Source organism: Anopheles arabiensis, chromosome 3, assembly GCF_016920715.1.
Source record: "Anopheles arabiensis isolate DONGOLA chromosome 3, AaraD3, whole genome shotgun sequence".
Taxonomy (NCBI): domain Eukaryota; kingdom Metazoa; phylum Arthropoda; class Insecta; order Diptera; family Culicidae; genus Anopheles; species Anopheles arabiensis.
The window spans coordinates 47,956,862-47,973,952 of NC_053518.1; the positions used below are offsets into that span (position 1 = coordinate 47,956,862).

The 17,091-nt window shown below is 43.5% G+C and overlaps 3 protein-coding genes across 6 annotated transcripts; 2 read left to right on the forward strand and 1 right to left on the reverse strand.

Annotated features, from left to right (window-relative positions):
* Positions 1–216: 216 nt before the first annotated feature.
* Positions 217–898, reverse strand: LOC120903847 (60S ribosomal protein L38). Its single transcript, XM_040313501.1, has 2 exons — positions 763–898; positions 217–692 (listed from the first exon to the last, which is right to left on the reverse strand). Exon 2 carries the CDS (start codon positions 689–691, stop codon positions 479–481), a length of 213 nt encoding a protein of 70 aa, XP_040169435.1. The 5' UTR covers position 692; positions 763–898; the 3' UTR covers positions 217–478.
* A 507-nt stretch (positions 899–1,405) lies between these two features.
* Positions 1,406–14,638, forward strand: LOC120900530 (carnitine O-palmitoyltransferase 1, liver isoform). 4 transcript variants are annotated; one of them, XM_040307643.1, is made up of 12 exons: positions 1,406–1,702; positions 8,689–9,055; positions 9,121–9,257; positions 9,338–9,494; positions 9,575–10,018; positions 10,103–10,618; positions 10,706–10,731; positions 11,235–11,297; positions 12,572–12,710; positions 12,782–13,030; positions 13,119–13,478; positions 13,560–14,638. In XM_040307643.1, exons 2-12 carry the CDS (start codon positions 8,915–8,917, stop codon positions 13,689–13,691), a joined length of 2,364 nt encoding a protein of 787 aa, XP_040163577.1. In that variant the 5' UTR covers positions 1,406–1,702; positions 8,689–8,914; the 3' UTR covers positions 13,692–14,638. The 4 variants fall into 4 exon arrangements, with proteins under 4 accessions (XP_040163577.1, XP_040163574.1, XP_040163575.1 ...); XM_040307640.1 differs by lacking the exon at positions 11,235–11,297 and adding an exon at positions 11,930–11,995; XM_040307641.1 differs by lacking the exons at positions 1,406–1,702; positions 11,235–11,297 and adding exons at positions 5,996–6,166; positions 11,930–11,995.
* Positions 14,639–14,976: 338 nt separating this feature from the next.
* LOC120900531 (cytoplasmic dynein 2 light intermediate chain 1) lies at positions 14,977–16,821 on the forward strand. The gene is made up of 2 exons (XM_040307644.1): positions 14,977–15,297; positions 15,371–16,821. Exons 1-2 carry the CDS (start codon positions 15,148–15,150, stop codon positions 16,256–16,258), a joined length of 1,038 nt encoding a protein of 345 aa, XP_040163578.1. The 5' UTR covers positions 14,977–15,147; the 3' UTR covers positions 16,259–16,821.
* Positions 16,822–17,091: the final 270 nt, after the last annotated feature.

Sequence of the window (17,091 nt, forward strand, 5' to 3'; positions counted from 1 at the left end):
CCTCAATTTCCACGAAACTTGACACAAACACACGCACAACAAATGTTGTTCATTTCAGCCGGCAAATGATGACAGTCAGTCCTTCAACGTTTGAAATAGCCCAATTTCAATGAATCTATCTAGCGGCAACTTTAACCAGTAACCACCACCTTACCGTTTGCTTCCCTGGAAAGTGGAGGGAAGAGGGAAAACAGAACACGACCAAACCAACAATAGTTCCATCATATTTCGTCACATACTCTTTATTCACAGCCACACACATTAAACTATTGGCCAACTCGAGCACATTGTACGTTCTATGCGCAGTTGAAAACACAGAGTATATGAACGAAACACCACATTACTTCACGCGAGGCCGTGCAAAGCGACCACCGGGTCGAAACGTCAGCCGGAATCCGCCCCCCCGACCATCACACAACATACGCTGGGAACGGGATGGGAACGGGGAGGGACAGCAGCTCCAAGCGTCTCCGCCAGCTCACTTCACTTCCTTAACCTGCAGGCCTGGGGGCAGCGATTGCTTTAGCTTTTCTGCCTTCTCCATGTCCTTAACCACCAGCGTGTACAGGTAACGGGAGCAGCGGATCTTGAACTTGGTGTTGGTCTCGTTCTTCTTTATCTTGACGGCACGCGCATCCTTCCTGCGGGCCTTGATGAGAAAATCTTTCACTTCCTTGATTTCCTGCGGCATTCTGTGGATGGAAGAACGTACGGCACATTAGTCCGGCATGTTAACTCGCTTGTGGTGAAGAATTTACGTACTTTAGCTGTAAAATGCAAAGAATAAAGAGGAAATTTCACTACGGATCGGTAACGTGCGTGTTGTTGACGTTAGCGACAACCCGAAAAGAGAGGGAAAGAGAAGCCGCAACCGGAAACTTCAGTGACGTTCAGACCCATCCCGCACGCAGCGCACTCTAGTGGCAAACGCATTGTACTACATGACATGCCGTTCAACTGCTGCAATCTTTTTATTTTTGGGTTCGATTGATCCAACTACATACTTTCGATGTTTTTTGTCCGACACATTGTAATTTCTATTTTTTCCTCATATTTTTCTTGCAAAATATCATAGTGTTTTGTATTTGTGCAACAAGAATAAAATCAACAACCATGTTTACCTTGGTACGAACAAGGTGTTCAAATTGTTCCTACCTTTTCCGTTATGTACGTTAACAAATATATTTCCTGTTATTTTATCGGCATTTGGTGTCTCATATCAAAAATGTGCGTACATTTTCTTTACGCAAATATATTGTTCAAAATACAAAACATATCGTTTGTGCACAGCAAGAAGCAGAAATTATCGAGATGTGCCGTGTACCTTTTACGTCAAGCACGCTGCTGTCAAAATGTGCAGAATGGCCGTACCCGCTATAACACACAGCAACATAATAAACCTGAAGGCGGTTCGTAGTCGGAGTTCCGTTTTCTCTGTTTTCAGTCGTGTTTGCTTTGCGTAACCAATGTGTGATGGTAATTGAATTAAACGAATCAAACTACGCGTAATTAGAAAAGTGTGTTTATGCTGTAAACGATTTTATAAACATTTATCAGTAGTCAATCCGATACGGGATTGAGTAGTCTTTTTTTGTGTGTGCTAATACGGCACAACAGCGACGAGTGAATAGGTGTTGTTCGTGCACGAAAGCAACGGTACTGCAATAGAGTGGAGCCACGGCAGCGGGTGGGTGGTACCGAAGTAAGTGTGACTAAAAATAGAAAGAACCTTTGAACGTCGCCACTAGTTATGACGAACGAGTCGCCGCAACAGATCGTAAACGGATATCCTTTATTCAGGCACAGGTTGCTGTCAACTATCTCACTCCAATGGTGCTTCAAGCATTCCTGCACTGCATACACCTATTACCCGCCTAGTTGTTTTGAGAGTGTAATAACAAATAAGGCAAGGAAAAAGCTAGTGTAATAGACAGTAAACAAAAGGGTGACCGTAAAGAACAGCCATTGGCGTGTATGAAGCATAAACACGTTTCCCGTTCGTCCTTGCCAGTCGGCATTCCCGTTTGTTTGGTTTCGTTTTTCACACTGACCTACTTTTGCATTTCGTGCTCGCACGCAAATGCACATGTGTGAGTATGCTCCTGTGCGCTCACGCACACACACACATTCATAATGGTGCGTGGCAGTAAACATAGCAAAACGTGTACGACGACGGCGTGTGTGCAACACAGTGCATATCGTGATTCATGGAAAAATGATTTAAAAAACGTTTGTTTGCAAATTAAATCATATTTTAACTGCCACTCATCAATTGGCAATAGTCATTCCACGTAAATAAAAAAAATATATATGAATGGCTATGAGTGAATGAATTTGAAGAATTGAAACTATTGGATTCATAAGCAGGAGCCATTACTAGTAATGCATCGTTCGAAAAGTCGGCCTTATCGTTTGCCTCAGGTTGTCGATTTGTAAATAAATAGAAATCGTCGGCTGAACGAATTGCGACATAAACTGTCGAGTTAACACCACGAACGTTAGCTAAACTCCTAAAGAAGGTTTGAGAAATATCACCAAAGGCTAATAAATGTCTCAATCCTTTTTTTATAAGTTAATTAATCTTAGGTAGTAAATGATTTTAAGTCCAAACAAAATGCAAATCGAACCTCATGGTTTGAAACCTTGATTTATTATAATTTTAGGAAAATAATATTTTTTATCTTTGCACGCTTTTTTGCTTCTTTGTAGTCAGGAGAAGTATGAATTATTATGATAATATTTTATCATCTACATTCCCAACAAAAATCGAGAAAGCTCAATTATATCCTCCAATTAGATCTTAAAATGTTAATCGGATATTTGTTTTTATTCGTCTTTTTCATTGTCATTTGAATTAAATAATCTCGCTGCCGCTAAGCGGTCGAATGCAAGCCAAAACGAATGCACATCCCCCCTTTCAAACTTGAAAAGAAGTTTGTTATGCAATGGTAAAAAATAACAACACAAAAAAAGCCATCGTGACCACAAGCGCGGCGTTTTCTCATCGGTCAAAGTCCTCTTCCCCATAGACAATCGGCAGTGGCAGCGCGTACAATGCTGAAGAACAGCTCAGCCGCTCACAAACACTCGCACGAACGAACGCATGGAAAAGGAACGCCACGAGTATGAAACTGCGGCAAACAAAACAACATCCGTCGCCAATGGACCAATGCTCCATCAGCCCCATACCTGGCCATATGTGTGTATGTGTGTGGTGGTGAAAATGTCCGCCTAGCCACAGCCTTTCGAGGTCGTCAGATCGTTGAATCTATCTAGCTGCTGTGTCAACCCATTCGTGCCGATGCAAGTGCAAGCAGGCAGGCTGCTGGCGGACATTCCACACGCGCAACAAAAATTGCAGCTGATCCGGCAAACAAACTGTTGCACCGCTGCATCTACTATTAGAGTACCCCCTATTGACGGTGGGAAGGGGATTTTTTTTAATTCGATACGAGACGAGATGCAGCAAACTGGTTTTAACATGGAAATGCCTCCGCCCAGTGCAATTCCTCCGATCGAGATCTCCCGCTGAATCGCTTCTCGGTGCGCTGTTGATTGTTGTAATTTATTTCGCTCAATCTATGCAAGTAGCGAATGCCATTTCGCTTCCCGCACACAACCCTACTCCAAAGGTCATTCTTCCATTCGCATTCGGACGATGGTGAATGATGGTGGATTGTAAACCTATTGTACTGTCTTTGAGCACACGAAATAGAACGATTAAGTTGGGCGGATAACTAGGGTGCGTGCGTATCAGTTAACAACACCGACCACCAATGATCAAATGGCACATCTAATGCTAGGCTTGCAACCGAATTATGAAAGGATTTGCAGCGCAAAGCACTGCATAGAATCGCTTATCAATATGTCTTTTGTGGAATTGTAAGTTACCTTGTTGACGCTTCTAAACCAATGCCAACGTCACACGCTCCTTGTCAGGTTTATCTAGCCGGAATTGTCTTTGGCTTGGTGGAGCAGTGGAACCCGTGACATGGATTATTAGCGAAGGTTATTGTGTTAAGGGCGGCGGGTTTTAGATAAAACATACAGTGTAAAGTGCGTTCCTTCGATAAGCATTATGCAAGATGCTCTAATGTAACACACGCATTATTTTAAAAACTTAGACCTAGAGAATTCTGGTCAATGTGCTGCGGATTGCTTCGCGTTTTATTAATTTCTTTGCAAAAGCTCTAAACCCAAACTTGGGATAAGAAGTCAAAAACGTGGACAAACCACGAGAAGGTGCGGACTGAACCAATAATCGCAGTTGAGTGTTTAAATATCGTCTATTCCTATCGAACTATGTGTTCAATTGACTCCTAAAAAGCACAAAATAAATAAATAGAAGCAAATACATATGATGGATTTCTAATTGTTCGGTTATTTTTTGTATCGTTTTAATTAGCTAAGGTGCCATCTGTTTATTGCCCAAACAGCATGGACTTTAAGGTCAATATTTTACAATTTCTCAATAAAAATCTCCATTAAACCAACTGCATTATCAAACCAAATCGAGAACTACTTTTATTATATTTTTAACAGCAGTCAGGCTCATCTTCAGCTGTGCTACATGTGTGGTGTTGGTTTGTGGTTACGTGGCCTCGCTAACACATCTATCCACCGATAAGTGAGCAGGTCCCGAAATCCCGCGGCACTTATCACTTCCTCGTTCCAGGGGTTGGATTTAGTAACCGGTTCAATCTGGCTGAGAATACAGAGGAGTTACGAAAAGATTACACTGCAGAACACGGAGCTTCCGCGGCATTGAATGGGGCAGCAACTGTGTTGCGATAACCGCGCAAACGCTATGTGTGTTGCCGTAAACGCCACCAATGATCGCTTTCTGTTCGATTTTTATTTTAGTTTTGCTCGCCTCTAGAAGATCCGCTAGCTGTCAGGCAAACATTTATGCTCAAATATCTTCAACTACCGGCGTGTAAAATTAGAGAGACGCACAGAGAAAGAAAGGGAGACACAGCAAATTCTAGCGTTGTTCGAAACGCTTCTCCCTGCGCTGTATATAATCATCATAATCCACCGGCTAACGCTGATGGTGGTGGCAGAGTGTCGCGAGCCGCCCTGTTTGTGTGTCGTAGTGCTGCTGCCGGAACTCGTAGGGCAGTGGCTGCGCGTGCTTCACTATCGGCTGCCTACGGCGCAACGCCGATTGCGCCGGGAGTTGGACTTTGTACTGGCCTTCCCCCTCTTCATTTACGTCACCGTTGCGAATCCGTTTTGGGGCCGAGTTTGTATGTTTTCGTTGATTTGTTTGATGCTCGAACACCAAAATACTGTTCCACGCATCGCAAAATGTACACAAACGCTTCATGTAAGGTGCCGGGTTTTCCGGTCCGCCGTCCAAAGGTGAAGTTTTTAAGCGCTAAATGAGACATTGAACCGAACATTATCTTTTTTTTTTTAATAAATCATGACGCATGGTTTCCCTCAGGTGTCCAAAGCTTAGCGTTCGTTAATCGTGGATTAATGGGGATTGCTAGACGCGACATTTTTGTGTGGGACATTTGCTCGCTTCGCTATCCTGAATGCTGCCGGCTAATGATCAAAGGTCAAAATGATGCTTGCCAATATCAAGCACCGACCCGTGCTCGTGAAGCAACCAAATCCAATTGCGTTCGTTATTTACAGAGCCATGCCTCCTTGCCTCCTGTTTGACCCTTCCTTCCCTAACGCACACACACAAACACCCCGAGAGAAGATCACCATTATTCCAGTTCTGCTTCTTCTTTGGCACCATTCATATCCCCTTTGGAACGTCTTGCAAACACATCTTCACACACGCTTGACAAAAAGCGCAACAGCGCAAAGACACACATCGCCACATCCCACCAACACCACGACTAGATAGAGTGGCCGGAACCAAAACACGTCAAAACACAAAGGTGCGTGACGTAGAACACACGCGTGCGGAGGGCGCAGTTCCCCACCACTCCCAAGCCCAAGCGCACGGGCCTCGGGTGGATGAAGCTCATGACAGCACCCAGTGTCAGTCGTCGGTCACTGGCCAGCCAGTACGCATGGTTAGTGTCGTCTATTCGGTTCGCGCGTATCAATCGGCAAGCACCAGGCCAGCCTCTCAGTGATCTACGTTTGTGAGTAGCTGGTATACGCATTCGGAACGCAGCAAAAAGCAAGGCAGCTGATAACGGTAGTGTGTGAAACCCCTTCGTTTAACATTTATAACGTGACCTCACCATACATACATATAAAACGCCATTGTAATGCGTTTTCCGTGCGCGGCATTTGCATTCAAAGTATCTCAAATCACTATTGCTGCAAGCTGACCTTCCACAACAGTAGACGAGATATGATGCCGCAGCTACTGTTCCCTTTTCCCATAGGTTGAAGTGTAACGATCGAGTAACACTGTGTGACAGAGTTTTCGGTGGTAGAGAAGTGAGTGGATGCTGGCCTTTTCGTGTCTACTTTGACTGCAAAACCCCGCTAGAGACCGATCAGTCAGTGATTGGGCGAACTCTTTCAGTGTTCAATCTGGCTTTGTAGGCAATCTTCGTTTCGAAACATGGTAATGGTACACAAAGCCAGCTGTTACGAGGAAATTTGAGGCGAATGACGATCCCAAAGCAGTGTACCACCACCAAAGTGATCGTTAAGATCGTGATCGCCAGCTAAAATCGAACCACAAACTGGCCCACCCAATTGAAAGTAGCTTTAGAGGGGGAAAGGTACCGCTTGCTGTTGGGTGTTTTACCTGAAACCGAACTGGATGACCTTAAGGGCTGGGTAAGGTAACAACAAGTCACCACACCGAATGGCGAGGTGCAACAGGTCATCCACAATTGCGATGGGGGAGGGTGTAGTGTCAAGCTGGCAGTGATAATGATAGAATCGATTACTTCCTCATTAGAATCTAGTCCGTGTGTTTACTTGCCGGTTGGCGCAGCTTAAATGCCGTCTTCATTAGTTTATATGACCGACGGTGCTGGTCAAGATTCAAGTTTGAATGGGTATGCGCTAATAATACGAAATGGAAATAGATGATCTCTTCACCTTCACACCGCTCTTCCGTGTTCGGTGCGCTTGTCCTAAACAAAGCCCTCCAAAACGAGCCAAATGGAAAGTGGAAAGTTTACTGTTAGCTCTTAACTAGCTTGGCGTGGCATGCCAAGGTGTATTATCGCTGTCTCTCTCGCTCAAGAAAATCCGGCAGTACGCGACACAGCAAGCCAGTCCATAGGCCAGTCGTTCATGATTTGTGGGCTGCACGTCGGAATAACCGTACCTTCCTAACCATCCATCTATGCAACAGCGTGTTGTTTTTCTAGTGTTTCCATTTTCCCCAGAGATTTACTCCTCCGCGCACGCAGAGTTGGTGGTGGTGGTGGTCGTGCAGTTTTCCACTGCTCCAAAACCTGTGTTAATTTGGAGCAGCCACCAAAAACACCAAGCAAAACCACCGTTTGGTGGTGGGATTTTCAATGTCAGGCGCAAACGAATCGAATAATATGCGCGCTCTCCGTTATGTGTGAGTTTTGTTTCTTCAAATCGTATCGCCGCCGTTTCGTAACCGACGCCATGGCATTGGAAAGATTGGTACGTTGCGTTCGTTCGCCCGGCAACGTGATGTTGCCCAGTGGTAGGCATTTCGAGTGGTCAGGCAGGCAGACAGAGACAGCATTTGAGCTCAAGGTCACTGGAAGTGATGATTTTGCAACTGAATCGAAAGTTGCCAACGATGTGAAAGACGCACACCTTTTGGGGCAGGTTACTTCGCATTGCCAGAGGTGCCACACACATACACAATATTGGTGCGATTCTCATTTAGCCCCAAACAAAGATGAATGAAACATTAGGACGATGTTTGTTTTTGTTTACTGCACTTTAGAACCATTGAAAGATTGATGTTTTCACCCGTAGTACTGCACGCAGGCATAGAAACTGTCCTCTTATTAAATTGGTTTGTAGATTAATCGAGTGGACACGCTCCACAAGGGCACTCCAACGGTTACAAACGTGATGCTCACGAGGCCACTTCAATTACAGTTGTAAACAAAATCCGCTGTTAAGCAACTATGTGTAACGTCTTTATTCTTCATTCGTATTCGTTGCAGGTTGAAGGTGTTTCTGAAAATAACTAGAATTTATGTCTTTTTACTGAAAATATCACAATTCAGTACTTACCAAATTATTTATTTTAGATTCTATGTAACAATAACGCAGACAGGGATAATCTTGTATAAATGCGCTTATAATGAGTTGAATAAGCTGAGCTAAACCCCCTTGTTTGGTACCATATTTAAGTGAATGAAATTAAGTGAATTGTATAGGAAACTGACACTGAAGTGGTACCCTACACACTATCGTCTGAAACACTAATGAATGTGAAAGATTGTTAACCTTCAATCTCTACGCCACCCGGTAGGACCGGTGGGTGGGAAATAGGCAGCAGCGTGACTGTTAACTTTTCGTACTGTCCATTTATCTGGAACCGGTTGTCAGCATTGTAAGACCGCCCTTTTTCTTGGCGTAACTGATAACATTGCCCAGTGCCCGCGAGTCGGAAATTATCAACGTAAACAACACACTATACTATGTACTGTACTGTTAGAAAGCAAAACGGAGTGAATCGTGTGCCCGGTGACCTATTTTGATATGAGTTGTGTTTAAAATCCCCTTTTTGATTGTTTTTTTTTTCTGTTGTCTTTTCAGTGAGATTCGAACATTTTTATCAGCATTGACATATCACCGCAATCGTTGAATTTCTACAACGGAGTGTGCACGGTTGTGATTGACTAGAGAGGCAGCAACTACAATCACCAATACGTATCCCGCCTGAAGGTTGGAAGTTGAGCTATAAGAGAGGCCGTGTTGCAGGGTCTACGCATTGTGATCGACTATTGCTGCGTGTTTAAACCGGTAACGTGCAGCCGGTGCGATGGCTGAAGCACATTCAGCTGTTGCATTCTCGTTCTCAATCACTCACGAAGGATGGGACATTAACTATGATCGCGAGGTGTTGGACCTCGTCTGGCAGTCGGGTGTGCGATCGTGGAAGAAACGGTTGGCTCGATTCAGGGTAAGTCCGAGCAGGATCAATAATTTTTACAATACCCACTATTAACCATGGTATGCGTTTTTCAGACTGGGGTACGCAACGGCGTCTATCCGGCCCATCTACAAAGCCTGTGGCTGGTGATAGCGATAGCGGTGGGGTTACATTTTACACAACGGCACGTACCATTCGACCTAGTGAACAAATGGCTATCAGTTTTACCAGGGTAGGTTTATTGCCCGGCGAGATAGATGCATATTATTAAAGTAGAGAACATAATCGATACGTTTTTCCTGCTTTTTCCAGCGATTCATTGCAATGGCAGCTGACGGCATGCTCACTAGCAGGGTTAATCGTTTGGCTATCGATTTGCTACACGATGCGATACTCACTGAAACTGTTGCTCATGTACAAGGGATGGATGTACGAGAAGCGTGCCCCAGGCAGTAGAGTTTCCTTGCAGGTAAGCTGTAGATCTAAATAAACATTTAATGGTTGATACTACTAACATCTGGCATTGCATTTATTATATGCTTCAAACAGACTCGCCTATGGGGATTGTTCGTGAAAGTGCTTGCCACCTGGAATAAGCCCGGTCTGTACAGCTTCCAAGGATCGCTTCCGAGGCTACCGTTGCCAAGTGTGCAAGATACGATGCAGCGCTATCTGCGCTCGGTTCGACCTCTGCTAGACGATTCCAACTACAATCGTATGGAGCGACTAGCGAAAGAATTTGAACAAGGCATCTCGACCAAACTGCAGCGATATCTGTTCCTCAAGAGCTGGTGGTCGACCAACTACGTGTCGGATTGGTGGGAAGAGTACGTCTACCTGCGAGGCCGTGGCGCACTAATGGTGAACAGCAACTTCTACGGTATCGATGCGATCTTCATGCACCCGACCAAGGTCCAGAGTGCTAGAGCCGCCAGTGTGGTAAACCTGTTGCTACAGTTCCGCCGCACTGTCGAACGCCAAGAGCTGGAACCGGTAAGTAAATGCGCTACAAACTGGTTATAATTTTAAAATTTGACAATGCATATATAATATTTCAACTTTCCAATGTCTTTGCAGATCCTAGTACAAGGTTTGGTGCCGCTGTGTTCGTGGCAGTATGAACGCATCTTCAACACCGTACGTGCCCCTGGCGTAGAGACCGATAAGATCATTCACTATCAGGACTCGAATCACATCGTCGTACTGTACCGTGGCTGTTATTACAAAGTTATCATCTATCACAATGGCCGTCTGCTGCGCCCGTGTGAACTGCAAATTCAGATCGAACACATTTTGCAGCAAAGCGAAGAAAAACCACAACCAGGCGAAGAGCTGCTGGCTTCGCTGACCGCTGGAGATCGCACCAAATGGGCACAGATACGGCAAACCGTGTTCGCGAAGGGAGTGAACCGCACATCGCTGCATACCGTCGAAAGTGCTGCATTCGTGCTATCTCTCGATGAGAAACCATTCGAGTTCGATCTAGCTCACCCGGAAAAGTTGGACCAGTTCGGACGCTATCTGCTACACGGTAATGGACACGATCGCTGGTTCGACAAAAGTTTTACCGTGTGCGTAGGAAGCAATGGAAGGGTAAGTGCGTGTGTGGGTGACACGATTTTAATGGTTTGATTTAATTGTGTTATTTGTGTTTATTTAATTGTTCATTTACATTTGCAGATCGGATTCAACGCTGAACATACGTGGTAAGTTGCACGGTTGATATTTATTTCCAGGATCACTCATCTTTGACCGATAAGAACTACAATTCGGAACTGGAGATTATGGGAGCAAAGGGAACATTCTACTCGGTTTCATCGATGGAGTTTAAAACGTGTTCTACACTCGTCATTCTTCTCAGTACATTTCAACTCAGTTCGCAACACGACTCCCATTGCTTATGAGCAAAACAACGTGCTCTCCACTCTGTATACAACATCTTTATGTACTTGTCTCTTTATTTTCTTTTAAATTTCATATTTATGTTAAAATCTACATCTACAATGAACGGTCCAATACGTCGTGGAACACACAAATCGGTTGTAAAATCCATTATAAATGTTTCCACGGCATAATACGAATTGCAAACATTACTCGTGTCAAATATCGAACATGAACCATCATCATGTGAACCGATTCGCGACTTCATCAATACGCCAATTCACATGTATGCGTTCGTGCGTTCCAATTTGTCATCGTACTCTTACAGGGCGGATGCAGCAGTTATGTCGCACATTTGGGAAATGTTGATCATGGGAGAAACCGAGCAGCGGTAAAGTGTATAACGTTTGCTATATTATTACTCTCTGCTTTTCTTACTGTTCTGCTTCTGTACATAGTTATTATAAAGGTATTGGTTGAAAAGAAGGTCCCTTCTCAGGGATGTGGTTCCTGGACGAACATTATTGCACGTACTGTTCAGAATGAAAATGGTGATAATTGCTTTTGGTTTCTGCTGGCGGAAATAATCATTCGATCCACGACATTATTGTTGTAAATAGATAATATCATTACGCTTTAGTTACTCCATTTGGCTGCGTTAGTGCATCATCGGATATCCGTTGAACAGGTTATACTTTATCAAGACATGGGAAACAATATTTCAATTTTGTGTACACGTTAAGATACCTTATTTGCAGGTGATGGTTTCACAACCCTTTTTAATAGTTAAATCAACAAGAAGCGAGAAAGTAGGATTATCTCAACCGTTTATTTGGGAAACATCTGGGAACCGGCGACATTCATACTGCACAGAACTGTACATAACACAATCAAGCTATTTTGTATCCTACTGCTCCCAAATTCTCTCTTTTCGGTCCATGAACATACCATCTCAAGCAATCTGTTCTTCAAACTATCCACATGACTACTACTATTGTTCTACTGACTTTTGTATTCCACCAGGGCTGATGCACCTGTTATGGCACATGTTTGGGAAAATATTGTCGCTGACGAGGCAACCAATAAACGGTAATGGTTTTTAGTATAAGGACCATCCTGACAAACCCAAACACATTGACGATTGTGTAACATACCTTTAGGCTTTCTACACTGTTACGTGTAGCATGACTGAAACACGTGTCCTAACCAAACTAATATCTCCCTAACGAAAGGATTCGTTCTATAACATTTAGTATAACCAGAAGAAAAAAATACGGTTCATCTTTAATGAAATGGCTTTTGATGATGCTGCTTTTACACATTCTCCATGAGTGCAAATTGGTATAGATTAATCTTATATAGTTTTGTTTTCTGTTTTAACATTTCTGAAATAGTAACCCCTTAACAACAGACCTGAAGTCTCAATAATGTCCGATCGTATCCAAATTCTAAATGTGTAATGAGGCTTATTAAATACAAGACTAATGTATTTGCCAGTATTTTTTTTACGTTGCTGTGATATAGATTTAGCTATGCTTCCAATTAGTACTTTTCACGCTAGTAGTTGCCGTTGCATGCTTAGTTGCACACAAAATTTACGCTAACTATATGATTCATCTTTGAACAACGATTCTCATAATTTGATCACGCACCTTGCTTTAATAGATATGATGAAAATGGCAACACAGTCGGCATTCCTGAGTTTGAGCCTCCAACTCCCAAACGATTGACATGGGATCTGAATGATAAAGTAGCGCTGGTCGCTATCGACGAGGCACACATTGCCGCTCAGAAGCTGCTGAATGTAAGGTTCAATATACAGCAGCGTAATGTCCACCTGTTTGCTAACCAAAATAATTTTCCCCAACATGGCAGGATGTGGATCTAAGGATTCTGGTACATGATGCTTACGGCAAGGGATTGATGAAGACCTGCCGCCTTTCCCCGGATGCCTTCATACAAATGGCGCTACAGCTGGCATACTACAGGGACGCTGGGAAATTCTCCCTCACCTACGAAGCATCCATGACCCGGCTGTTCCGCGAAGGTCGCACAGAAACAGTTCGTCCATGCACGATTGAATCAGCTGCCTGGGTGAAAGCAATGCTCGACAGCAATGTTTCGGTAATGGTTATTGGAACCTTTTTTGAATCTTTGATCCTCTACATTTGCTCACTTTCTTCTATCCTCTTCCATTCTTCGTATTTCGCAGACCGAAGATCGTGTTCGTTTGTTGAATGAAGCCTGCGAGCGGCATCAGCTTGGCTACCAAGATGCAATGTGCGGCAAAGGTATCGATCGGCATCTATTCTGTCTGTACGTGGTGTCCAAGTATTTGGAGATCGATTCACCTTTCCTGCAGGAAGTGTTGAGTGAGCCGTGGAGATTATCTACTAGTCAAACGCCGCACGGACAAACGGCCAAGATGGACCTGAAGAAGCATCCGAATTGTATCAGCGCGGGTGGCGGCTTTGGTCCCGTCGCAGACGATGGGTACGGTGTGTCGTATATTGTGGCTGGAGAGGATCTTATCTTCTTCCACATCTCGTCGAAAAGATCGTGTGGAACAACGGTAAATGTCGCTTTTTGGTTGTAAATTTTGATCTTCTGTATGAAAAACTCATCTTTCGTTTCGCTTCCCATTCCATTGCAGAGTTCCGAAAGGTTCGCGCAGGAAATTTGTCGCGCATTGGCTGATATGAAACACCTGTTTGAGGAGTACCGTAGTTTACAGAAGAAAAATCCCTCCAACGGCACCAAGTCCGATAAACCACAGGCAAAGTAGTGTAGTGGTAGTGCGGGATGTAGAAGCAACAAATACAACCCCGGTTAGCGACGACATATCGTGCAGTAAACATCACCCAATTCGTTCGTAAACTCAATCTACTTTCTACGAAACGTGGCGGTTAGTGTTCGGTTTCAGAAACGTAACTGTGACAGATATACCTGAAGCATCGTTTAATAGGCTGGATCTTTAGGAAATTTTGGTCGCAAATCATTTTATGCTTTGACCGATATTACACGTTACAGATACGAAGATATGATTGTCGTTTGAAGGCGTTGCTGATATTGTTTAAAATACTACTAAAATGTGACTAAATGTGAAGTGCAATGTTTTCTATTAATCAAACGCGTAAGGTGAAAGAGAAAGGGGAATAAATGCAGCAATACCCATCGATTATGAAACGTTCATCGTCTACCCCTATTCAAAGTAGAGTGTGTAAACCACTACTAATGCACATCACGACGGTGCGCCGCAGACGGAACGAACGATATTAGTGTAAGAGTGATCCATGCGATCATACTGAACTGCTAGCTGATGCAATCATCAATGCAATTGAAAGACATGCAACATCCAATATAAAATACAAAACTACGAAGGACGCGTGGCAGGAAATGAAAATGCTAGGGAATGCTAGGAACGATTGTTTATCTGTTTATTTGTTTTTTTTTTTTCGTATTAGTTTTCGTTAATGGTAGTGACCAATGTTTTTTTGTAGATAATACTAGATAGATGAGATGAGAACACGCAGAAGTAACTGATGTTAATCTATATATAAAGCAAATGAGTGTATGCGAAATTTTAGTGTGTATGGGCGGTAATGTTCAGGAAAAAAACTGGTGGTCTTTAATCACTAAAACAAACATCTGAAGCTAGCCACTTTTTAAGCTGTTTACAATCTAGGATAAAACCATATTTTGGAAATAAATACACATGCATCAACGATATTACCATGCATTGTAGTTATTTTTGCTATATTTCATGGATACAGTTTGCAGGTACATAATGCTTTATTTTATTCGATTTATTTAACTAACTCCCCTACAAGAACACGTCTTTGTTGCAACGGTATGAAATTCGCTTCTTTTTGGCAGTGTTTAACAATATGAAACCAGTGATATTGTTTACATGCCTCCTTTTATCTCGCACAAATAAGGATGTAGAGAATATTTATGAACAGCAAATATGGCCCAAAAAAGTAGATGACAAACATTTAAATATCCGTTGCATTTGTCAAAACGAATGCAACGGCAAACACGATAAACGCCACATTCCCGTTTGCGTTACTATGGCGGATCGTCGCTCTCACTACCAAACAATTCGTCGTTCATGGCAACGCCAAATGTGCAATACAAACTGTCACCGTAGGACGGCACTCGATGCTCTTGCTCTTGCTTTATCAGAGCGTTTTCGTTTGTTAGTGTAGCCGGGATTTTTTATCATACCTGACAGATAAAACATGAGTGAATTAAACTCGATGGAAGTTGATACTACAGAAACAATACAGGACATTGCCATCAAGCTGGTGACGGAGCAGCTGAGGAATGAGTCGCGGCTAGCTACTACCCCTACGGAACGTACACTCTTCGTGCTCGGCAGCAAAGGAGTGGTAAGCGAAGTGTGCACAGTGTGTACACTTTACATGATGGACATTTTTACTACATTTTCCATGCTACTTTCAGGGCAAATCGACATTAATTAATAGATTCCTCGATCGAGATGACGTGCCAAGACCAACGCTAGCACTGGAGTACTCGTTTGGCCGTAAAACGGCTTCGGGACAGGGTGCGCAGAAAAATATATGCAACGTGTGGGAGCTGGGCAGTTTGGCCAACTCGAGCCAGCTAATTGAGATGCCCATCCGGTCGCACGGGTTGCAGACGTTCTCGTGCATTGTCATGCTCGATCTTTCGCAACCGGATCGTCTCTGGACCGATCTCGAAAGTGTACTGAATGGGTTAAAGCAGGCCACGGCAAAGCACGCCGTCGCTGGGCAGATCGAAGAGATGAAAGAACTGACGGCTCAGCGGATCGGTAAAGAGCATCCCGATTTAAGCACGTTAGAGCTGTTTCCCTTTCCAATTGTTATTGTGGGCGGCAAGTACGACATTTACCAAAACCAAGACTCAGAAATACGCAAACACGTGTGTCGCTGTTTGCGCTCCATCGCCCACACGCTGGGCGCTGCGTTAGTGTATTACTCGGCAAAAAACTCGTCCCTCTCCAAGCTCGTACGGGATACGATGAACCATTTAGGTTTCGGAAGTCCTTCAAATCCCTTTCGGGCGGCGTCATTTGATCATTCGTCCCCACTGGCCATACCATTCGGTGCCGACTCTTGGGCACGCATCGGCGTAACGCCAAGCAATTCGGAGCGTATAGGGCTCAGCTTCAGTACGCAAATCCCCCAGCTGCCGATAGGAAATGGAGGCATTCTGCCGGATGATCCAGCAAAAGACGCCGGATTTAAGGAAGCTTCGATCGACGAACTGCGCTCACAGAAGGACGAAGAGCTGATGTATGTGCTGAAGGATACCGAAATTCGAATGAAGTTTGAAGTGGTTCAGTAAGCTTCCGGCACCACGATTATAGTCGCATATCACGGAACTGGGTGGATAGATTAACGCTTTAAGCTGACAATAAGCGGAACATGGTGCGATTGAACGGAACGTTACGCAATTGAATCTCAACAAGGTCAACACCCTGGCGAGTGAACAGTGCCGAAGGATCCAGCGGTTCGTAGCACAAAACACGCGCAGAAGAAAATAGCAAGTCTGTAACGCGAATATGAGTGGCTCCTAAGTGTGTGTGTGTGTGTGTGTGTGTTGCTGTCTCTCTAACGAAAGGATGTAAATAAAAACAGTTCTTTCGTGCAGCCATAGAAGTGTAAGCGCATGTGCGACACACGATAGGATCTGAAAGAAAATCATGCCGCTAACGATATAGCGTGGCAAAAAATATGAAAATACATTAACTACTCTGAACTATTGAGCAAATTCATGACTCCACCACTATTTTTAGTGGTTTAGTCAACACAGTTGTGGAACTGTGGTTTATGTTTTGTTTTAATAGTTGAAAAAACAACAAACAAGAATCGCGTAAAATATACTACCTATGCTCCATTACATAACAATTTAAATTATTCTACAGTTAACGTTAAATGAAATGGTAATAAATAGTTACACAAATAAAATTTAAATTAAATGATTTTTGATGATGATTTTTAGTTGAACACGTGCTTCAAAAAAGTCAGTTAGTTGAGCTGTAAGTTTTAAAATAAGAGCAGTTGAATAGACCCTAGAATTCCTTATTTAACCGATACTAAAAGATGACACCCTTTAGGTTTTTACCGTTTCGTTGTAGAATTTTCATGTTTGTTTCACATACATAATTTTGTAAAATT